This window comes from Muntiacus reevesi, chromosome 21 (genome assembly GCF_963930625.1).
Source record: "Muntiacus reevesi chromosome 21, mMunRee1.1, whole genome shotgun sequence".
In the NCBI taxonomy this organism is placed as follows: domain Eukaryota; kingdom Metazoa; phylum Chordata; class Mammalia; order Artiodactyla; family Cervidae; genus Muntiacus; species Muntiacus reevesi.
Window position 1 is genome coordinate 31,345,571 of NC_089269.1, and position 25,767 is coordinate 31,371,337.

Below are 25,767 nucleotides of genomic sequence, written 5' to 3' on the forward strand. Positions count from 1 at the left end.
CATTAGTCATTTCACAAATATTGTGCATATATTGAGAAATCATGCCTATATTCCATATTATAAATATTTTTGATGGTAGTCAAAGTTTAACAGAAACGACATGGAGTCTGAAAGTTAGACAGAATTCAACACCCTTTGTTCCTCAACAGAAATTGCAGAGCTACAGGTATGAATAAGATACATTCCTTGTTCCTAATGGTAACTCCATTTGGGAGGACATATTAGAATAAACTATGGTGAAAGAAACAATAGACGTGTGGAACAAGTACTATTAAGCTAGAAAGGAGGGAGAGATTATTAATCAAACATGGACATTATGCTAGGAACTTTACACATGGTAATTTCCTTAATTCTCTTATCAATCTTCTGTGATCTGCTTTACCACCACCTCTTCTTCAGATAAGCACATGAAACCCAAAAGATGTTTAATAAAGTGTTCAACGTCTCATAGTTAAATAGGACCTCAACCCTGATCTACAAGACTTTAGTTCATATTCCCTCCTGCCCTGCCAGAATGCTCTCTTAATGTACTGCCTTGGGTTAACTCTTGGAGGCTTCCTTGACGGAAGGTATTAAAATATAGATTTAAATTCATGAGTTGGGACAGATAGACAAGGGCATTCTAGGCTAAGCGAAGCACAAACAGGAAAGTATGAGTGGTCAGAGCTTATCAAAGATGAGATCTGGATATACAAAGAGAGACACCAGGTTATGTGCACAGAGGGGCTGAAGGGGAAGCAAGTAGTGGCCAACTGCTGGCCTAAAAGAAGCCTAGAGCAGATTCTTCCCTTATGAGCCTCAAAGAAAACCAGATCTGCCTCACCTTGATCTTGAACTTTGAACCACCAAACTGAGAAAATAAATGCCTGTTCTCTAAGTCACCCAGCCTATGGTATTTTATTATGGAAGCCTTAGAAAACTAATACAGACTAGGTGAAAACCTCCAAAGCTTTTTAAATGAGGGGAGAAATGGGACATGACCAGCTGTGTTGACAAATGGCTATCTTTAGAAGAATCACTGCCAGACAACTTCAAGCTCTCTTCTATTCTTATTAATCAATTCTTAATGGAGGACGTTTTTGTTCTCTACTAAGAAGCTAATTATAAATGTCTTGTTTCTAAAAGTTCACCTAAATCCTTAACACTGGAAAGAAAGAGAACTGAATTAGTTTGGGAATGCTAAATTTGGAAACTTAGATATTTGGAGTATGGGCTTAATTCCATTATAACACACACACACACATACACTGCACACACACATAATCTTCAGGGATAATGAAGCCATTTGTCTCCTTAGCAAGGCAAGGAAAGATTAAAGAGATAAGTGTTTCATTAAATTGATTTTTAGCAAATCCAGTGCATTGATAGTCAAAGTAATGACTTTGTACCCTCCTGTAGGATATAATACCTACATTTCCAAGTAGAGTCTACACTTCCATCATTTCTCTCAACCATTTATTTCCAGAACTTTCTATATACCATCTGGGCACAGTGGTTTTTCGAGGATAGCCAGTCTATTTGGTACTCAACCTTTGCTACTTGCCTGAATAAAACTTGTTTACAGATTCATATTCAATAAAATGGGGAGGCTAGAGTGAATTGGTACTTTGTTTGAAGATAATTTTCCAAGCCTAAAATTATTTACCACTTTCAAACAATTAAACAAGCTGAGATAAGCAAATTATTAGTTCCTCTATTCTGATTCAAGGTGCCCTAGAAAGGAAAATCCAATCCAATAGAAAACTGTGTTTTGAGGAAAGAGGTAGAAACTTTTGGGAAGTGGAATATCCACATGGGCCTAAGTGTCTGGTGGCTATGAACAGAGGGATGAGGGCATTTCCCCTTGATGTATGAACATGAGCTGGAAGCAAGAACAGGGCAGGAACATGGCAGCATTTCTGTTTACCACCATTAGAGTCCATGTGTAAGTTCATTTTTTATATCTCCAAATGTTTACAGTATGTACAAATAGATCTCCAACTCAACATCTTTTCAACAACCAACCTGCCCCTTCTCTTGCATGAGCCACCATTATCCTTTCCTGGTTTCTGTAATAGCTTCCTAAAGGGTCTCTTTTCCCTGCTTCCTCCCTCCCTGTCTTCAGTGTATGTGAAACACAAAAGCAAGAATAAGCCCAATAAGATGTAAGCCAGATTTTTCTCTTTCCTTCTCAAAATCTTTTAATACTAGCTCACATCCTCATAATGACCTAGAGGACCCACTACATCCAACTCTTTGTGACTGCTCTTCCCTTTGTATATTCTCATTTATTGTTTCTCAAATACACCAGGGACACTTACTCCCACCTTCAGAATTTTGATCTTGCTCTTCCTGTGGCCTAGAATAAGATTTCCTTATTCAGTGTCATGGTCAGCTCTTCATTTCCTTCAGATCCTTTTCAGATGTCCCATTTTCACCAAGTCTTCCCTAGTCCCAAATATTCCATATTCTTCCTTCTCTTCTTAGCACTTATCATTACTTAGCACACTATGCAGTTAACATATTTATCTTGTTTATTGTCTGTCACCTCTAATAAGTATAAATCCTAAGAGGACATGAATCCTTCTTTTATTCACCACTGTATTCCCAGCATGTGGCCTATATTGTTCATAGTAAACACTCAATAGATATATACTGCTTTGAAGAATGAATGAAAGAAAGAAAGAACGAATCTTGCATTTAATTCTAAGTATTTTGAAGAGATTAGTAGAAAAAATATCTCCAGATTTGAAAACCTTAAACATTCTTGATGGCACATTCCACATTAGGTAAATCAGAATATTTGAAGATGGAACCCAATAATTTATATTTCTTAAAACACTTCAGACATTCAAATGGGAATCTAGGCTAAGAGACAACAATGTAGACATTATTTCCAAACTTGAAAGTCCTTACAGAACTTCTGGTTATCTCACTACAATGTATATTCTGATTTAATAGGCCTGGGGTAGGCCAGACAGTGCTTTTCTAACAAACTTCTAGAATGCCAATATTGCTAGTCTGTAGGACCACAATAAGTGGCAAGTACTTATTTGAAAGTACAATCACTTTCAACCCAATCTTGGTGGCTCAGTGATACTTTCTACCATGGTCTATCCTGTATCTTCTTCTGATTTATGCTATTTGTTTTTAGGTTTGCATTATAATTTACTTTAAATATTAATTGGAAAACAACTATGGCATAAATACTAACTAAATACATAAGTGAAGAGAACATTTTAAGAGATTTTTTAGTTGCACAGAGAAATAATAACCAAAAGTAAAAATAAACATTTATTTATATGCACCATTTTTTAATGAAAAAAGTGGATTTAAAGTAGTATTACCTACATAGCATATTGCATATGTTACTTGGAATCACGTCCTTTCAAGATCCAAAATGTTTAACTGAAAATACATAAATTAAAATCTGAAAATTATACCTCAGATGCTGATGCAAAAAGAAGTGCATGCATGCTACGTCACTTCAGTAATATCCGACTCTTTGCGACCCTATGGACCAACCCTACGGACTGTAGCCGCCAGGCTCCTCTGTCCATGGGATTCTCCAGGCAAGAATACTGGAGTGGGTTGCCATTTCCTCCTCCAGGGTATCTTCCCCATCCAGGGATCAAACTCATATCTCTTAATGTCTTCTGCATTGTGAGGCGGGTTCTTTACCACCAGGGCCAATTGGAAAGCCGCAAAAAGAAGGAGCAGATGGGAAACCCCCAGATTTAGAAGAAAAGAAGTTGTCTTGTATACGCTCACATCAACTTTTTTTTTTTTTTTTTTTTTGCCAGCTATGCTATCTTGGGCAAAACTTTTCATATCTACAGGGCTGTTTTCTTTTCTGTAAGTTGGAGGTTAGAGGAAGGAGTTCCATAAGCCCTTTGTGCAATTACTTGGTCTAAAGTAAGCACCAGTTCATATAAACACTTCACCTTTTTTCTTATACATGGTTAGATAAGAGTTAAAAATATATCTTAACAGTCTTGATAGGAAAAGCAATGAAGAAAGCTCTTTAATGCCACAACTATGTGTCATCCTTGTCTAGAAGCATAAATTTGCACAGCGGGCAGTGCGGTGAAAACAACTCATAATCAACTCATCACCTCTCATCATTGCTAGGATCAAATGCAAATGGGAAAGAATGCCACTTCAGTCATTGCTAGTGAAAATTAGCATCTGTGACACTAATGGTGTCTCATTTAGTATGCACTTTAGATTTTATAAAATGGTAAAAAAAAAAAAAAAAAAGCGCTATTTCCAGAACTGCCATTATTCCAATGTTTTCCTTTGAAACAACAGTGGTATTTGAGTCTCCTTTACTAAAAGAAAAACCTCAGTTAAAATTTGTTAACACAGATCATTAATCCCAACCAAACAGAGGTCAACTTGTTCTAATTACAGTGGCAGAGCTTCCTTTGTGGGGTCTACTCTTTTTCTATTTCCAAAGTTTCTACCAAATTTCCTGACCTGGAACAGTGGTCTACTTGTTATGTAACAATGGGGCACTCTAGGGATTCTTGCACAACATATTGGAGCCTTTCTTAAAACTTAAATAAAACTTAGAAATGAATTACATGTATTTACACCCAGACATACAAACTTTCTTATGTATACACTAACAGGCTTACAAACAGGAATAATGAAAATGCATAGTACTGGTCAGTATTCATATTTGAACCAGGTTGCACACAGGACATCAAGAAAATTCATTTTACAAATATTTACTAGGAGCCTACTTCATTAAAAGTGTGCTAGATTTAGGAGGGAAATACATGCTTATACTTATCTTAAGACTAGATCATGATATTTTTGACAATCTGAACACTTGAATACTAGCAAAGTTGTTCTTATTGTTGTTTTACAATTTAAAGTTTTAAAGCTTGGGTGGGCATCTGGAGGGATTTGACAGGTGGAATTCTTGCATTTAATTAGAGACAGGAATGGAGAACCTCTAAATTCCTTTCCAACTTACAGGGGCTCTTAAAGATACATTGCCCTGGCTTTCCTTAAAATTCAGCTGGTAACTAAGACAGAAATATTAATAATATCTACAGTCTCTAAGCTTGTAATGGTGGTATAATAGTGAAGGAGTACCGGAAGTTGACATATGTATTTCACACTACACAGTTTGGCTTTTTATCTGTGTATCTTTGTTTAAGTTTATTAACCTTCTCTATACCTTCTCATCTACAAGGCTAAAAAGAGATATTCTGTCATAGAAATGTTACAAATATTAAATAAATTAATGTACAAAAAGTTCTAAACACAGTCACTGGTATGTAATAACCCCATAATAAATATAGCAAACTAACACAGTTCAGTTGGAAAAAATAGTTAAAGAGAATCTTGTTTTATAATTTAAGCATTTATAGAATGTAATGAGATCAGGAGCTCCCCTGATAGCTCAGCTGGTAAAGAATCCACCCACAATGCAGGAGAGCCCAGTTCGATTCCTGGGTCAGGAAGAGCCATTGGAGAAGGGATGGGCGACACACTCCAGTATTCTTGGGCTTCCCTTGTGTCTCAGCTGGTAAAGAATCCACCTGCAATGTGGGGGACCTAGATTTGATCCCTGGGTTGGGAAGATCCCCTGGAGAAAGGAAAGGCTACCCACTCAAGTTGTGGCCTAGAGAATTCCATGGACTGTATAATCCATGGAATCACAAAGAGTCAGACACGACTGAGTGACTTTCACTTCACTTCACTAATGAGATCATATATTTTGAACTCTGAGTCCTAGATGTGCTTACATTTTTTTACATTACAATAAATAGTGGATACTAGTGATGAGAAGGTAAAAACAAAATTCGAAAAGGAAAGTACAGTACCTTTCTAATATGTTAAGCAAGGCTATTTTGGACTGACTAATCTAAATGTAGAATACTTAATCATTTATCAAAAAGAAATTTATCAAATGTCTTTCTTAATTTGGAATTTACCTATACCCCATAAAGAGTTCCCTTGAAGTAGGAAATGGTAATCGACTCCAATATTCTTGCCTGGAAAATTCCATGGGCAGAGGAGCCTTACAGGCTATAGTCCATGGGATCACGAAGAGTCAGACAAGACTGAGTAACTTAGCGTGCACACACACACACACAAAGAGAGTTGTGAGATATGAATTATAACAGTTCCACTTATGGAATATTTCTGGTCTCTCCTTCTTAACCTCCACTATGAATCTGTTACAATACATGTGAATGCAGTTGGTCCTATTTATGAGCTATATGAAGAAAGGAGTCCATACCAAAATTGGAGAAATCGAGAAATAAAGGATGAAAAAGAAGACATACTAATCAATTGTAGATGGTAAAACTATACTTTAATGTATTTTGATTTTTTTGATATATGGACACTGATAAATCTCATAAGAAAATAATAAATTATTTTGTATATAAGCTCGTAAAACCTATTGCTGCATTATATATGCATGAATGTTTGAACCATCTTACAACCATAGGACATATTTTAAAATATATTTTAAAATACTAATAACAAATCCTTCTCCATTATTTCCATTTCAGATGAACAGTTTCATAATTCATATTTAAGGAGTAGTGTTTGGTATAATATACATTCATGATTTGAATTGGGTATAGGGGTTTCTCCTATGGCCCAGTGGATAAATAATCCTCCTGCCAATGCAGGAGATGGGGGTTCCATCCCTGGGTCAGAAGGATCCCCTGGAGAAGAGCATGACAACCCACTCCAGTATTCTTGCCTGGAGAATCCTCATGGACAGAGGAGCCTGGTGGGCTACAGTCCATGGGGTCACAAAGAGTGGGACACAATTGAGCAAGTAAGCAGAGCAGCACATTAGGTCACCCAGACTAGAAGCCACAGGAGTTAGCATGAACTGCGTGACTAAATAATAGTTTCCTCATTTCTAATGTGGTTGCTTCTTACCTACTTTAGCACTTACAACTGAAAAACAAGGAAATCTCTCTCAGAAATTTTGAAAGAATACAGCACAAGGGGCTTCCCAGATAGCTCAGTGGCAAAGAATCCACCTGCCAACGTAGGAGACAAGCTTTGATCCCTGGGTTGGGAAGATCCTCTGGAGGAGGAAAAGGAGACCCACTCCAGTATTCTTGCCTGAAAAATCCCAGGGGCAGAGGAGCTGGGCAGTCCACAGGGTCGCAAAGAGTCAGACACGACTGAGCATGCATGCTAAAAACTGCAGCACAAAGAACGTACGTTTCTGGATCAGGAGACGTGCATGATTGTCTGGATGCAGTTAATCCGTGTAGACTATTCCCTATATTTCAGACTGGTTTCTTGATGGTTCTATTCTCTCTTTCTAGACACAGGCCCTATGTTCCCTCCTTGTCAATAAAGGATTTGAAATCCTCATTCTACTAGTCATTTATTTGTAGGAATCTCCACATCTCTCCTGGATTTGGCCCTTTTTCCATAAAATACGTAAAGAAAATTACCCAGTAGAATAAATATGAATTAAAGCAAAGTTGTTTCTAAGACAGAATTATAATAATTGGAGAAAAATATTAACTCCATATTAAAAGGAATGGATTTAGTTGGAATGTGTGAACAATACTTTTTCATATACATTCACATACATCTTTAAATTCATATAAAATGGAATCATCCATCTAAAGAAAACAGGAATCCATTCACAATAAAAAATGTTTCCAATATGACTATTTTCTGTGATATATTTTGCTCTCAGATATATACTTTACCAAATATATTTTTACTTTTATGAGTAAGAAACTCGGTAATATGAACAATATTCTACTTCTATTACAATAGCCCCTGCAATTAAGGCAAAAGATAATCATAGACTAAAATATCATTTGAAAGTTGTTCCATGACATAAATATGATAGCAGCTCACTACATAATAGGGTTCTTATGAGGTACTCTAATTTTAAATTGTAAATACTTGGATGAAAACCACTGCTTTGAATTAACTTTTGTGATTTCCCTAAAACCTAGTTTTGTCAACTCAATATTGGTTTCATTTAATCAAGCAAATTTTGTATATAATTACTCTTAAATAGAAAGGTAAGCAATGCTTGTTGTTTGGGAAATATTACCTTGCATTTTTATTCTACTAAGGGAAAAGACAGAAATCATGATATGCTTTCCAGCTATATTTAAGTAGAAATGCTTGCCTATCCTTTATCAGATCTTTTTTTTTTTTCAGAAAAAATTAATATAGGAAATCATTTATTCTCAGCTTCCAAATATCAGAAATCATTTATTTTTAGTTTCCTTCAGAGAGGTTTTGGTGGTAACTTGCACAGAGTTATAAAATAAAAAATATTGACTATTGTTCAATGCCATGACAATTCAAAAGTTCACAATCAATTACCAATTCCTTTCTCTCTGGAAGGTAGCAAGCAAATAAATTCCAATAATAGATAATAAATCAACTCTCTAAAAAGACATTTGACCTCAGTTATTGTTTATTTACAGGCATATTTAAAATGCTTACCTAAGAAACTAAACAAATGTATAGGTTTTGGAAAAATTCACTGACACCAGTATTTCAGAGATATTTTCCTTTATGATACTAATGAAACTACTTTAGAGTCATATAATAGAATCCAAACTTTGTTATAGAATAACATTTCAAATAGAATCAGTTCAACAAATCTATACATATATGGAGCTTTGATGCTTCCCAAACAACCCAGTCCCCTCTCAAGTAGTGGAGCTAGTTCAAGAGAGAAAGTAGTAAAAATAGCCTCTATAATAAGCTATCATATTTTAGTCTGAAGAAATGAAAAACATCAAGTATTCAATCAAAACATCTCCATTTTGTAACCTTCTCATAATGCATTATGAAAGCCTGAGACTGTAAGAAATGTACTCGGTAGATTTTTAAATAGACTTTACCACCTTTATAGTTATTAAGAATATACACAAAGATTTCATAATATCAGTCTTTCAAACAGAGATCACGAAAATGATTTCCATGAAGTTGACAGTATGAGCTCAGAGTTCAGTTACAGTTGTAAATAATCAAATATGCCCTATAAGATAAAATTACATAGACAATAGTTGTCAGGTATCATTTAACAGCCAATGTTCGATTCAGTTTTTCCCATATTTGCCATGAAACTTTCAACCATATGGTTGAATTGATTTCTTACGGGCAGATAAATACCATGTGTCTCTGTGTGCGTTCTATTAAATAGCTTGGTTTTGTTTGAGTATGGATGAAATCACCATACCTTAGGCTTTTGATGTTTTTCCTTCTCTGAAACATTGGATGGTTTTCTCTTCAGCATTTTGAATTCACACTACTCCGAATGAGTGCACTTTCTGTTGCTACAGAAATGACTGACTGTCAGCAGTGTGCTGTCTATGATATACAGCCACAGAGAAGTTTGAGTCTAGTAACCTGCCACTTCCTCTTTTTGGTCAGGATATGACTTCACATCTACATGGGTAAAGTTTTTTTTTTTTTTTTTACAGTAATTCTTTGGTAACTTTCTAACATTCTGTTCTTGCTATATTCTATGAAGTAGATCCCTAAACCTCACACTTCAGCATGCCTGCAGTTATAAGGGCCGTGAAGATTTCAAAATAACACACATTTTTTCAGTTTATAAAAAAATAAAAATCTGTAACACATCCCGTGAGATAGAGAGATGATAGGTAGAGAGATAGGTAGAGAGATAGATAGAGATAAGTAGAGAGAAGAAAACATCTGAGCTAATAAATGAAGCAAAACTTGAGATGTGAACCTTATGGTATGTAAAAAATGAAGAGAATATTCAGGGTAGTCGACTTTGCATTCCTATGTAAACCTAATTGTAAGATCTAATAAACTAGATTTTAAAAAATACTAATCCTGTTTAAAGCATATATGCACATTTTAAGAAACACTATGGATGAAATTCATATAAATAGGAATATGAATCCAGAAGTAAATGATTATGCATATTGTTACTTTGTGAACACATTACTAGGCTGTAAAGTGAAAGTGAAAGTGAAGAAGCTCAGTTGTATCTGACTCTTTTCGACCCCACGGACTATATAGCCTATGAGTTTCCTCCAGTCATGGAATTTTTTAGGCAAGAGTACAGAAGTGGGTTGCCATTTCCTTCTCTAGGGGATCATCCCCACCCAGGGATTGAACCTGGGTCTCCAGCATTAGAAGCAGACTATTTTACCGTCTGAGCCACCAGGGAAACTCCTTATGTTGTAATTTCCTGATTAATAAGAAAATCAATTAAACAGAACCCTCAATTAACCAGATGTCTTTCTGCTACAAACTGCATTGCCATATGTTGATAATTGCTAATAGAGTGGTGATCCAGTGGATCAATGGTACCTTCAAATGAAGCATCCCAAGTCCTTATTTAATAGTCCTGGAGTAGAGCTAATATGACTTAGAAAGCATTTCCCCATCAAACTAAAGGATTTAGCATTTTTATTATAATGTCAAAACCAACATACCCAGGAAAGTAAAAGCAAGAAGTTCAAGCTTTCTTATTAATTAGGGATTTACCAAAGGGAGACTTGTAAAATGTCTGAAACTCCACTTCTATTAAAACCAGCTTGTTAAGGGAATCAACCTAGATTTTGCTTATAAAACCCCTGAGTTGAAAAACAGTGGTACCGTATTCTTAATGAGCGGCTTTTCTAAGTGAAAAATCAACTGACTCTATTTCTCAGTCTTTACTCATACCTCTAAGCTCCTCCTCCCGGAAACCCAGTTCTAGTGTTCAAATTTCACTGATTCATTTACCAAATATTAAATTGTCTGTTCTGTGCTGTCTGATAATATATCAAGCCACCTGACTAGCTAAAATATAGTTTATGTTCTGTAACAGAATCAAAGGAATACGCTTGTCAAGATTATAGTTAGTATGCTTCTCCTACTGGATATTAAGAGCAAGATTATATTTTTCAAGGGTTATCAGGCTGCTGTTTTCTAAATAGTGACACAGAGTCTGACACTGAAAGACCTGAGTACTCTGAAGTTGGGTAATTCCCTAAAACTATGCTTCTTTTCAAACTTTCTGTTGGGGCTTAAGTTAAAGCAGTGATCTAAGTAAAACAAACAGACAAAAAAAACAAAAAAACAAAAAAACAAACTCTTCAGAAATTGAAAGTCATGAAAAAATTTATTCCTTACTGAAAATCTTGCAACCTCTGTGCCCCCATTTTTTCATCTGTGAATAGAAATTTAACTCAATTGCGGAGTTTGGTCAATAACATGGGAATGATAATGCGCTTATTACATGTTAGGGTTTTGGTGAGAATAAAAGGAAATGCCAATAAAGAATTACTTATGTAAGAGATGTTTTATATCAAGAAATGTTCATGGATCTTAAAGAGGCAGAAGCTTTCGAATAGTTTTGCTTGGGATAATGTTTTCTATAGATTATATTTCTACAGTGATAACTAAAGAACAGAGAACAGTCACATCCATGGTGACCATAGCTGGACTATCCGCAGTTTTTAAAAGTGTTGCCTCTAGCAGCTTGTGCGTGTTTGCTCAGTTGGGCCAAGCTCTTTGCAATCCCATGGACTGTAGCCTGCCCGTCTCCTCTGTCCATGGGATTTTCCAGCACAAGAATACTGGAATGCATGGCCATTTCCTTCTCTAGGGGATCTTTCTGACCCAGGGACTGAACCTGAAGAAAATATTACCTTTATGATCTCTAAGCATTTTACCATCATTAAGACTCTAAGAAATATTTAAAATGTAAATAATACTGGAACTTGACCCTCAGAATTAAAGATGGGAGAAGCAATTTTCCAACCTTCTGTTCTACTCAAGAAAAAATGTTTTCTGGAGACTAAAAGACGTATATGACATTTGAGGTTCTGTTACAATCTGTATTAAACATCTTAGCTCTCAAAAACCCTCAAATGAGACAGTAACAAATGTTGTGATCAATTATCCTCTATTTTGTGGAATTCTGGATCCATGTAAATGTTTAATGACTCACCCAGAGTGATACAGCAAGTTCTAAAGTCAAAGGTATATAGAGCAGGAATGAGGTAGAAAGTCAGTACAGAGCACAAAAATTCCCTATCATGACTGGACCACTAAACCACATGTTGCTTAAGAAATATTCTGAAACAGGGAAATTGCAAAAGAGCAAAGTCTTGGTGCTTTGTTTTCACACATTACCTTAATGGTATTAACCTAGGCAAGGTGAAAAAAGGCTGGGACTTTGTGGCATGTATGTCAGTTACAACCTCTGCGTCATAGTGGGTAAGTCAAAATTTTAAAGAAATTGCAAATTGATGACAGCTGTTGCGGTGTATTTGATGAGAAAGTAAAGTGAGACATAAAAGAGTTGTTTCAGCAGTCCAAAAAATATTTACTGGCAGATTGCTAAGATGTAATAATCAAATTCAAATCAAATTCAGATTCAGATTAATTCCCGTCAGCAGAAAGAGAATGCATTGTTCATAAGGACAACGAGTCCCTGAAACTCTGCAGTTGCTGTTTCTCACTATAAATATTAAAAAAAGTCATGGTGGATAATCCCACAAGGTTATCCCATAGGGTGGTTATCCCAAAGGGTCCACTCTTGATATGCTCAACACATTATGTTTCTGATAGAGGAGAGCTGCTGGTCGCACCCTAGGTATCTTGGGAAGCCTCTTGGGAGAGAAGTTGGCCCTGTGACACTATTTCTTATTTTAAATTTCTTAAGGGATAATGTAGTGCATTATCTCACTATCTTAGTTGTAGAGACATGATATAAACAAAGAAGATTAACAGTCTGAGATGCATGGTGAACCTAAAGAATCATACAGGAAAAAGCTGTTTTGAAAGAGACAAAGAACATCTTAGGTCACATCTATGCATGACAAGATGTTTGAAACAATATAAGAGGAGACTCAGTAAACAAAAATGAGGAGGGCCAGTATATCAGTGACTAAAACAACTAGGGGATTTGATTAAAATATATGCAAATTTGTTGTTGTTGTTGTTGTTGTTGTTTAGTTGCTAAATTGGTGTCCTACTCTTTTGCAACCCCATGGACTGTAGCTCACCAGGGTCCTCTGTCCATGGGATTTTCCAGGCAAGAATTATGGAGTGGATTGCCATGTCCTTCTCCAGGGAACTTCCCCAACCCAGGGACTGAACCCACATCTCCTGCAGGCAGATTATCACTGAGCCACCTGGGAAGCTCTTATATGGACATTACAGGTTATTCAACAAATTATAAATATATACTTTCTAAGGGGTTGCCACAATAAGTAATGATAAAACAAAATTTCATACCTTTATGATTAAAGGTTTAATACTCATGAAGTCATTTTCAAAGTTAACAATAATAATGATAGCTATCATTTTTGAATATTTATTATATGCTTGGCATTGTGCTCTGTGCTTTGTTAATATTTCCCATGCAACTGTCAAAAAATCTCTATAAGCTGGTACTAACATTATCATGTATGGATGTGAGAGTTGGACTGTGAAGAAAGCTGAGTGCCAAAGAATTCATGCTTTTGAACTGTGGTGTTGAAGACTCTTGAGGGTCCCTTGGACTGCAAGGAGATCCAACCAGTCCATCCTAAAGGAGATCAGTCCTGGGTGTTCATTGGAAGGACTGATGCTGAAGCTGAAACTCCAGTACTTTGGCCACCTCATGCGAAGAGTTGACTCATTGGAAAAGTCCCTGATGCTGGGAGGGGTTAGAGGTAGGAGGAGCAGGGGACGACAGGATGAGATGGCTGGATGGCATCACCGACTCAATGAGCATGAGTTTGGGTAAACTCTGGGAGTTGGTGATGGACAGGGAGGCCTGGTGTGCTGCAATTCATGGGGTCGCAAAGAATTGGACATGACTGAGTGACTGAACTTAACTGAACTGAACAGTATCATTCTCAACTTCCAGGTGAGGTTAGGTAACATGTCCAGTTTACACAGCTAGGAAGTGGTGGAGTCAGGATTCAATCCAAAATCTTACCTCATAAATATCACTGTACCATAGTTATATTTAAAGACCTGACATAAAATAGGAGTGATTTATTTGAGGGTGGGAGAGAGTAATGCTGAGCTACTGGTTGGAAAGTGTCTCAATCTTTAGGTGTGTATAAAATGTGAAACCAGGAAGCATGTAACTAGTCTAAAACTCTCTTATTCAGTTAAGACTTAACATCACATGGACAAGCCTATTACCTTTTCAAGGTCCTCCGCCAAGCCAAGCTACTCTGTAGTGTCTCTAAGAAGAATCAAAAGCCCGTCAATGCTATCATTAAAATCATTTTCTCTAATTTCACAATTACTAAAATCAAGGTAGGATCACAGATTAGATTTGTCTTCATGTTATGGAATTTCCTAGGTTCTGAAGTTCCCTTATGATGGTTTTAGATAAGTATCCATCTATCAATTGATATCCAAACTTACTATCATAAATGTATTCTATTTCCTCCTTGATCTGGAGCTATAGAAACCCACTTTATGTTTCTAAAAATTATTAATTGTTCTCTTAACCTTTGACATTTCATCTCACTAGTTTTTGCTTGCCTCAATATCACACCAAATTATGGTCATAATCGTCACATTTCTATAGTTTCCTTTTTACACTTCAAAATGTCATTTCATATTTTGTAGAAGTGAAATGCTTACCCTAAAAAAAAAAAGAAGCTTCCTGTCACATTCTTTTATTTTTCCCAGACTTATTTCAATTCTTTGTATGATCCCTCTAGTATTAAAACCATTTTTCTCATTAGTTAAATTAATTATTTCTATAGGATAGGCCCATAGTTTCTTGATTTATGTATTAGACATTATCTATTGATTCCTATTTTGTACTTGAGGATTTTATACTCCTTTCACTCCCCAACTTCCTTTTAATTATTTAGTTAAATCAATAGTTATTATTATTTTGTAAATATTATTCATGAATAAGTAAAATTAGGTATAATGCTTTGTGTTCCCTTTGTTGTTTATTTTTGGAGTTCATAATGGTTAATATATCCCAAATTAATGCCCACAACAAATTAATCAACTGATTTATTTTGAACATTGAAGTTTACTCACTATAATTGTAAATGACCAAACATTTCAAATTTCTTTTTTCCTTCTTTCAGTGGGGTTTGATTATTCTCTAAGGATGCAATCCTGAGGCTGAAATAGAAATTCTCAACCAGCTCTTGGTTTGGATTCGCTTTGACCTCAGTTTCACATCATCTTTTTTGTCTACTCTTTCACTGATAGAAACACAGCTCCCTAATGGAAATGCTTTAGGACCTTGGAGATCCTTCATTTGAACGCAATTTTGACTTACAGTTCTAGCTTCATTCTTCCTCAGAATTTAGAAGCCCTCTCCATTGTCATCTAGCTTCCAAAGTTGTTGTTGAGAAGTCTCATGCTATTTTGACTCCGGTTTATTGTAGATGAACTTCTCCTAACCGCCTTGCCCCCACCACAGAGAGAAAGAATGTATACATATTATTCCTTTTATTTTTGATATGTCCTAAAATGTCATATGTCTTAATACACATTACTGTTTCATTCCCTGTACTGCTCACTCAATGGCTCTTAAACCTGGAAAAACACAACCTTAAGGTCTGTTTCATTACTAAATGCTTCATCTCTTTCTCTGTTCTCTCTTTCTGGAAATCTTCATAAGACAATGTTAGAAACCCTGATTGATATTCCCATTCTGATATATTTCTCTGTTTCCCTCTTCTCCTTCTTCCTTTTTTTTTACTCTCTAGGAAATTCAATTACTTCTCTACCAATTATTATAATGAATGTTTTCTTTTAACTATAATGTTGTATTTTGTAAAACTTCTGATTATTTTCTTTCATAACACTTTGCTCTTTTTTTAAAATATAGTGGTAACAATTAATGAAATCAATTAACTTGCAACAATATGGATGAATCTTAGAAATGCAAGAGAAGAATAGTTCACAAAAGAATTTTAAATAGCATGAAGCTCTTTAGAAAATATACAGATATAGTTTTAAAAAATAAAATAAAGGAGTGAGGAACATAGCGCTTAGTGTAATGATTTACTTGAGTGGAGAGAGTCACGGAGATGAAATGGAGGTTCAGTGTAGATGGGTACAGGTTATTTTTGAGGTCCTAGCTTTATTTCTGGGTATATTTTAGTAATCTATTCTAAAAACTAAATAAACAAAAGTAAAGCTTTAAGAATATTCTATTCTTAATTCTTGGAAAGAAGGTAAAATGTAATGGGAAAGAGGGTGGACTTCAAACAGACTACTTGGGTTCAAATCATGGCTCTGCAATTTTCTAAGATGTCCTTGGCTATACTTAACTCAGTATACTATACTTAACCTTTCTTTAAAATGGACAGTAGTTCCTACCTCGAAGGAATTGCTATGAGGATTAAATAAGACACCATTATAAAGTTAGTAGAAAAGTGACTGGCATATACTAAACTAAGAGCTAAATAAATAAATGGAATATATTCTCTTATCTTTCTGAGGTGATTGATTACAATTTTATAATTTCCTCCTGTTCCTTTGGTTGTCTTCATTTCTTTCTGATTTCTTTCTTCTGTTTGCTTTGTCTGGCTTTCACCTTTGAGACTTTCTTCAAATGTCTAGTGAGTTTTGGCTATTGATACATTGCTAAGAGCATCATAGAAAAATCAAGCCATATTATCAGAAGACCCTTAGATGACAGGTTCTGGAATTTTGTTCTCTGAGATCATCAGGATTATTCTCCTCCCATGTCCTGAGTGAACTCTGGGGGAGTAGGGGAGCTTCTTTGCAGACTTCAAATACTGGCGCTCTGAGGGGCACTTTGGTGTACAGAGACTCATTTTATTGCAGCATCCTTTCCTGCAGGTTTTGAGCCTGACTTTCTCCAATCCTCCATTCACCCTCCATCATCACAAACATTAATTGGCATCTAGTCTATTCTTTTATCAAGTGCCTTTATCTTAATGGGTTTGCATCTTTTTGGTAGATATATGTGGATTATATGCTATTTTTAAGCAGAGTCTAGTTTTTCTAACTATTCACATTTTTATCATCTCCAACTCTCTTCTTCATTCTGCCCTTGAAAACATGTGTGTCCCTATCTTACTTGCTAAATTCCTAATTACAGAAAGCTGATCCCTGTCCTACCAATCAAATTTTATAATTTTTAATATTGATATAAACATGGCTACTGCATTACACAGTAGGAAGAAGGCAAGAACAAATATAAAGTCTTTCAGTAGAAATCCATTCTCACATTTAAGGAATTGTGTGCTCTCCATATTTGTAGATTCTTCTCACCATCACAGAAATACAGTATCCTGTGAAAACAGTTTACCTTTCCATTATTTGTAGTCTAAAACAATTAACAAATGTTTTATTGAAATTCTTCAAAGCAATTTTTAAACTAAGAATATAACCCTGTACTTCTTGAATCATATCTTATTAGGCTAAAGGAAAATTCTGTTCATAATATACAATACCAACTGCATAAATTGAATTAACTTTGCACAAACATATTTTTAAATTAATTTTTATCTGAGTATAGTACATGTATTATTAAAATTCTCTGTTTTTCTTTAAGATCAGGTATAAGATAAGTATGTCCACTCTCACCACTTTTATTCAGCATAGCCACTTTTACTCAACATAGTTTGCAAGTGTTAGCCACAGCAATAAAAGAAAAAAAGGAAATAAAAAGAATCCAAATTATAAAAGAAAAAATGAAACTGTCCCTGTTTGCAGATGACTTGATTCAATACATAGAAAATCTTAAAGATGCCACCAGAATATTACTAGAGTTCATCAATGAATTTAGTAAAGCTTCAAGATACAAAGTTAATATACAAAAGTCTGTTGCATTTATATACACTAACAATAAATTATCAGGAAGAAAAATTAAGGAAAAAACTCCATTTACCATTGCATCAAAAAGGATAAAATACCTGGGGGTAAATCTACCTAAGGAAGGAAAAGACCCATACTCAGAAAACTATAAAACACTGATGAAAGAAATTGAAGATGACATGAACACATGGAAAGATATATCCAACTATATAGAGATTGGATTGGAGGAATTAACATTGTTAAATGACCACACGTTCCAAAGCAATCCAGCTATCCAATACAATTCCTAGCAAAATATCCATCATATTTTTCACTGAACTAGAACAAATAAACAAAAAAATTTGTATGGAAACACAAAAGACTGAGTAGCCAAAATAATCTTGAGAAAGAAGAATGGAGCTGGAGGAATCATACAGTGACTTCAGACAATATTGAAAAGCTACAGTAAACAAAATAGGATGGTACCAGAACGAAAACAGGCACATAGATCAAAGAAACAGAACTGAGAGCCCAGAAATAAATCCACACACTTATGGTCAATTAACTGATGACAAAGAAGGCAAAATTATAATGTAAGAAAAAAGATAGTCTCTTCAATAAATGGTGCTGGGAAAACTGGGCAGATACATGTAAAAGAATGAATTTAGAACATTTTCTAACACTACCTGCATAAAGAAACTCAAAATGGATTAAAGTTCTAAGTGTAAGACCAAATACTGCAAAACTCCTAGAAGAAACATAGGGAAAGCATTCTTTGACATAAATCACAGTACTATTTTGGGGGTCTATCTCCTAGAGTAAAGGAAACAAAAGCAAAAATAAATAGGACTTCAGTTCAGTTCAATTCAGTTCAGTTGCTCAGTCGTGTCCGACTCTTTGCGACCACATGAATCGTAGCACGCCAGGCCTCCCTGTCCATCACCAACTCCCGTAGTTTACTTAAAATTGTGTCAATCGAGTCGGTGATACCATCTAGCCATCTCATCCTCTGTCGTCCCCTCCTCCTCCTGCCCCCAATCCCTCCCAGCATCAGGGTCTTTTCCAATGAGTCAACTCTTTGCATCAGGTGGCTGAAGTACTGGAGTTTCAACTTCAGCATCAGTCCAATGAACACCCAGGACTGATCTCCTTTCGAATGGACTGGTTGGGCCTCCTTGCAGTCCAAGGGACTCTCAAGAGTCTTCTCCAACATCACAGTTCAAAAGCATCAATTTTTTTGGTGCTCAGCTTTCTTCACAATCCAACTCTCACATCCATACATGACCATTGGAAAAACCATAGCCTTGACAGGACAGACCTTTGTTGGCAAAGTAATGTCTCTGCTTTTTAACATGCTATCTAGGTTGGTCATCACTTTCCTTCCAAGGAGTGAGCATCTTTTAATTTCATGGCTGTAATCACCATATGCAGTGATTTTGGAGCCCCCCAAAATAAAATCTGACACTGTTTCCACTGTTTCCCCATCTATTTCCCATGAAGTGATGAGAGCAGATGCCATGATCTTAGTTTTCTGAATGTTGAGCTTTAAGTCAACTTTTTCACTCTCCTCTTTCAGTTTATTCAAGAGGCTTTTTAGTTCCTCTTCACTCTCTGCTATAAGGGTGGTGTCATCTGCATATCTGAGGTTATTGATATTTCTCCTGGCAATCTTGATTCCAGCTTGTGCTTCTTCCAGCCCAGCGTTTCTCATGATTTACTCTGCATATAAGTTAAATAAGCAGAGTGACAATATACAGCCTTGATGTACTCCTTTTCCTATTTGGAACCAGTCTGTTGTTCCATGTCCAGTTCTAACTGTTGCTTCCTGACCCTGCATATAGGTTTCTCAGGAGGCAGGTCAGGTGGTCTGGTATTCCCATCTCTTTCAGAATTTTCCACAGTTTATTGTGATCCACACAGTCAAAGGCTCTGGCATAGTCAATAAAGCAGAAATAGATGTTTTTCTGGAACTCCCTTGCTTTTTTGATGATCCAGCGGATATTGTCAATTTGATCTCTGGTTCCTCTGCCTTTCTAAAACCAGCTTGAACATCTGGAAGTTCTCGGTTCATGTATTGCTGAAGCCTGACTTGGAGAATTTTGAGCATTACGTTACTAGCGTGGGAGATGAGTGCAATTGTGCGGTAGCTTGAGCATTCTTTGGCATTGCCTTTCTTAGGGATCGGAAGGAAAACTGACCTTTTCCAGTCCTGTGGCCACTGCTGAGTCTTCCAAATTTGCTGGCATCTTGAGTGCAGCACTTTCACAGCATCATCTTTCAGGATTTGAAATAGCTCAACTGGAATTCCATCACCTCCACTAGCTTTGTTCGTAGTGATGATTTCTAAGGCCCACTTGACTTCACATTCCAGGATGTCTGGCTCTAGGTGAGTGATCACACCATCGTGATTATATGGGCCATGAAGATCTTTTTTGTACAGTTCCTCTGTGTATTCTTGCCACCTCTTCTTAATATCTTCTGCTTCTGTTAGGTCTATACCATTTCTCTCCTTTATCAAGCCCATCTTTGCATGAAATGTTCCCTTGGTGTCTCTAATTTTCTTGAAGATATCTCTGGTCTTTCCCATTCTGTTGGTTTCCTCTATTTCTTTGCATTGATTGCTGAGGAAGGCTTTCTGATCTCTCCTTGCTATTCTTTGGAACTCTGCATTCAAATGGGAATATCTTTCCTTTTCTCCTTTGCTTTTCACTTCTCTTCTTTTCACAGCTATTTGTAAGGTCTCCTCAGAAGGTCATTTTGCCTTTTTGCATTTCTTTTCCATGGGAAAAAGGACCTAATTAAACTTAAAAGTTTTTGCACAGCAAAGGAAATCATCAACAAAACAAATATCCACTGAATGTGTTAAGATAATTGAAAAGAATATGACTGATAAGGGATTAATATCCAACATATATAAACAAGTCATACAAATCAACAGCAAAAAAATCCAAAGAACCCAATTTAAAAATGGGTGAAAGAGCTGAATGGACACATTTCCAAAGAGGAAACGCAGATGAACAACATGCACATGAAAAATGCCCAATATCACTTATCATCAAGGAAATAAGGTTGAAAACAAATATGAGATATCACCTCACACCTGTCAGAATGGCTATTAACATAAAGAACATAAATAACAAATGATGGAGAGGATGTAGAGAAAAGGGAAACCTCTTACCCTGCCTGTGGGAGTGTAAACTGGCACAGCTACTGTGGAAAACAGTATGGAAATTTCTCAAAATCTAAAAGCAGAACCACCATATGACCCAGCAACCCTATTCCTGGGTATGTATCTGAAAAAAGCAAAAACACTGATTCAAAAAGATATATATGCACTCCAGTGTTCATAGAAGCATTATTTACAATTGCCAAGGTATGCATGCAGCACAAGTGTCCATCAACAGATGAATGAATAAAGAAGATGTAGTAAGTATATCTGATGGACTACCACTCAGCTATAGCAAAGAATAAAATTTTGCCATGTTTAGCAACATGGATGGACTTGGAAGGCATTATGCTAAGTGAAATGCATCAGACAGAGGAAGACAAATACTGTATGATATCACTTACATGTGGAATCTAAATAGTACAATGGGCAATTTAAACAAACAAACAAACAAAAAAAAAAGGAGACTCACAAATACAGAGAATAAACTAGTGGTTACCAGTGTTGAGAAGGAAGGAGAAAGCGGCAATATAGGGGTAGAAGAATAAAAAGGATTATCATAGAATTATACAAAATTTGTGTGTGTTAAACTTTTGAAAATTACAAAGCATTGTAGAATTTTAATAAGTCTTTCATTTAGTTTAAAAATATAGGCTTAAAAGTACTTCTAAAGCCAAAAATTCTCTGCTTAATTTGTACTTTTTCCCCCGGAAGCACAGGAGGAAGGTAGACTATGCTGATCAATAGACCATGATTTCCTCTAACTACTGAAAAAAAAAATGTAGTTAACAAAATATTCCTGGAGAGATATATAAGAGCTTCCTTTCTTCAGAAATCTATTCTTAAACAGGAAGTACAAAATTACTTTTTTTTCCTTTCTACTTACACTTGCCAGAAAAATTTATAGCAGATTTAAGAGTGATCAGAGTATTTTTCATTCCTTAACATCTGAAACCATGTTAAAACTGTAAAGTTGTAAATGTTAGTAGCTGTCTAGCCTCTTACTTAGACAATCAAAACCCCTAATGTGATCATTTCTTCAACTCTGACTATAATTATAAGATAAAACACTTTAATTGCATATCAGCTTAATTACAAAAGAAATGGAGTGGAACATGATTATGGTGAATGTTTTTAATGTCTACTATAGCAAAATCAAATTTTATAATATCATATATATACACATACATCATATATATGCATATGTATATATATGTATTTATAGAGTACATATACATGTGTGTATATGTATGCATATATGTGTTTTATTTAGATGAAATTCCATTTTTACCTTTTAATTCAAGAGTAATGGTAGAAGTTCTTAGGAGAACAAGTATGATATATATAGGTACACATTGTCCTCCTTGACCCAACACGTAGACTGAGGTTCCCACCTAAAGCGTGAAGCCACAGCAAGGCACGGGTCCTCAGAAGCCGTCCTGCGTTCTAATTTTAAGGCATTTGTATTGTCATTTCTGAGAAGGGAGAAATCAAGTGATCATTTACAGGATTTTACAAGTACATTACCCACAATTCAATTCCATTCTCTTCTTGAATAAGAAAACTTTCCATAACTTTTGCAGTTATACTTGTGGAAAATGAAAGAAAAGTCTGTTTTTCTTTGTCAATCAACTAGTGTGGTGAAGCAAATAGCTGAGTTAACATCGATGCCCTGAAGCCTAAGAAAACTAACTGGTTAATTGAAACCAGATATCTCTTTGGAAAAAGAGAATTCTTTGATTTTTAAGGGCATGGGATTCCAATCACCATAAGCAACCTCGAAACAGTCACAGCCTCTGGTTACTAGACCTCTGCTGAACAAGCCTGGCTTGGGGGTCCACGTTTCCACCTGTCACCAACCATGGAGGCATGTGATGTGATGAGAGCTTGTGGACTTTAGAAGATTGTCATAGCTTTGAGTTCAGGCAAAGCTATATAAACTGGAGTGCAACATTTGACTTCTCCGATTTTGAAATTCTTTTATGGGTAAAAGGGGAAAATAATGTTTCCTCATGAAATTACTGCTGGGATTAAATGAGACAATATGTATAAAATTCCTGATACAAAAAAAGACCTCAGCTAATGCTAGTTTCATCCTCTCTCCTTCAAATACAAAGGCAGGAAAGCAGTAGATCCCTAGACTTTCAAGTCTTACTTTCATTCTAGATTGTGGTCACAGTGTGACCCAACTTCTTGATACCGTGTCTAGCCACTGATTTCCAAAGCTGATACATGTGTAATGACTAGTCTAACCTGCAGTTCTCTCATTGTCACATGCTGTCTGATATTTGAATATGCAGTTTATCCTCAGCCACCAACCAAGGGAAATTTCTACAGAAGAACTCAGTTCTGCTTTCACTTAGATTTGGTGATAACATTTAACTGTGGATTTGTAATTGCACTTTGAAAACAAACTCTGTAGTCTTTCTCATGAACAGAAAGGCCTGGACATCTCTGGCCTTGGCCTGTGCATGCTAGTCTCCTTTCTTTCCCTGATCCACTCACACTGGTCTTCTCTTCGTGCTTGGGCTTCTGGTCAAGTCCTCTCTTTTGTTTGAAGTGCTCTTCTGTTCATTTTCAGCAGACCAGCTCCTTATCATTCTTAAAGTATCAGCCTCCACGTCACCCCCAGAGAGGGCCTTCTCCAACTAAAAGCACATAGGTACTTGAAGGATTTTTTTTCAACCTCCTTTATTTGTTTGTTTTGGTTATGTAGACAGCAAAAGCCAGCTCTGTTGCCAGCACTAGTGTAGCTGCTAGCGCTAGTGTAATATCTGGCACAGAAAGAGGTCGGGAAGTATTTGATGAATAGGTGGGTAAGTCAACTCTATTCAGTTCAGTTCAGTTCAGTCACTCAGTCGTGTCCAACTCTCTGCGACCCCATGAATTGCAGCACGCCAGGCCTCCCTGTCCATCACCAACTCCCAGAGTTTACTCAGACTCACGTCCATCGAGTCAGTGATGTCATCCAGCCAACTCATCCTCTATCATCCCCTGCTCCTCCTGCCCCCAATCCCTCCCAGCATCAGGGTCTTTTCCAATGAGTCAACTCTTTGCATGAGGTGGCCAAAGTACTGGAGTTTCAGCTTCAGCATCAGTCCTTCCAATGAACACCCAGGACTGATCTCCTTTAGGATGGACTGGTTGGATCTCCTTGCAGTCCAAGGAACTCTCAAGAGTCTTCTCCAGCACCACAGTTCCAAAGCATCAATTCTTTGGCGCTCAGTTTTCTCTATAGTCCAACTCTCACGTCCATACATGACTACTGGAAAAACCATAGCCTTGACTAGATGGCAAAGTAATGTCTCTGCTTTTTAATATGCTATCTAGGTTGGTCATCACTTTCCTTCCAAGGAGTAAGTGTCTTTTAATTTCATGGCTGCAATCACCATCTGCATTGATTTTGGAGCCCCCCAAAATAAAATCTGACACTGTTTCCACTGTTTCCCCACCTATTTGCCATGAAGTGATGGGACCAGATGCCATGATATAGGTCTGCACAATTTAGACTATTTCTTTGGATTGACAAATGTCAGGATCAAACTCAGAATTAATATTCCTTCAAAACCAAAAGAGATTATGCCAGGCAGAATAAATGTTTAACTCAGATCATCAGAGAAAATAACTTGCAAAAATTGTGAAACATAAAGACTATAAACCACTTTCACAAAATTCTTTTTTTTATGGAGAAATCAATGACATATGTCAAGATACCTTACTAATGATGATAATGATCTATTATTTATTTATATAACATTCTTTCTTAAGGTTGAACATATTTTAACATAACTTTTTATCCTAACAGCTTTCCTATGAAGTTCTTATTCTGATTTTATGCACATGGGCAACTGCATTTTCTTTTCTACTAACTCAGCTACTGATTCTAGGACATTTAATCCTGAGCCTAGGAACTTCCCTGCACAGAATTCACTGGAGTGAAATAGCTCCTTTACTATTGAAAGAAATTATATTGGTCCTATCTCCACTACAAACCTGGCTCTATAATTCTCTAAATATTAAAGCTTGATTCATCTTTGTGGAGATGACACTTGAGAAAACTAATACTTCTCCTCTGAAAGAGAAAAGAGACTTTCATTATAAAATGATAAATACTTAGGGGAAAATGTATGTTTTTGTTTTTTTTTTTTAGCTCTAACACAATCGGTAAGTCCTATGGTTCATGCAGAGCCAACTTCTTTATTTCAGTCTGCAAAGGTCATCTCCTTTGCTAAAAATCAGCAGGTGAATACAATCCACTCAGTATCACCTTGAGAAGGTACCAATTTGGAAACTGGAAGTCTGGTGTTAATCTTTAAGCCAGCACACCTCTGGCCACCACAAGCTTAGGAAACCTTGGCATGCTTTAAGGCCTTTCCTGTGACTCACTGTCTTGCCCTGGGGAGAAAGATTTGGCAGAATCCCTCCATCAAATGGACTCAGAGAGGACTGAGTGGGACCTGCATGCCCTACAGGCATAAAGTATTACTTATACAACTCCTCTCATTATTCTTGTTGTATTCCAAGATATGTTAAGCAAATATCTTATTTGTTTAACAAATGTGTCTTGAATGTCTGCTGTGGGCCTGGCACTCTATCAGGTGTCCGAAGATGGAATGTCAAGGGCATTACCTTCTGAGAGTTACCAGTTCAGTGGAAAGACAGACCAACAAGCAGAATTCAATATAATATGTTCTGTATCAGCCCAAGAGGCATGAGCAGAGAAAGCATAGAGGGCAAATTGCTAATATGTCTGAATAAGGAAAAATTTTACTGAGGAGGTAAAATCCTAAAGTGGACTTGAGTAATAGTGAGTGAAATAGGAATTGGCGAAGCAAACCAGGGGAAATCCAGGGGCATTCCACCAAGAAGAAGAGTATATG

The 25,767-nt window shown here is 36.3% G+C and overlaps 1 protein-coding gene across 2 annotated transcripts in view; it reads right to left on the bottom strand.

Annotated features, from left to right (window-relative positions):
• The window catches only part of SAMSN1 (SAM domain, SH3 domain and nuclear localization signals 1), a 132,932-nt gene that overhangs the window by 44,825 nt on the left and 62,340 nt on the right, over nucleotides 1-25,767 (bottom strand). The window contains exon 1 of one of the 2 annotated variants that reach the window (XM_065913580.1): nucleotides 9,191-9,315. The exons of the other annotated variant lie outside the window; for it this stretch is intronic. Within the exon in view, the coding sequence (XP_065769652.1) occupies nucleotides 9,191-9,247 (57 nt within the window). The 5' untranslated portion in view covers nucleotides 9,248-9,315. Of the gene's footprint in view, nucleotides 1-9,190; nucleotides 9,316-25,767 lie in introns of those variants that run through there. 2 annotated transcript variants of the gene reach the window in all.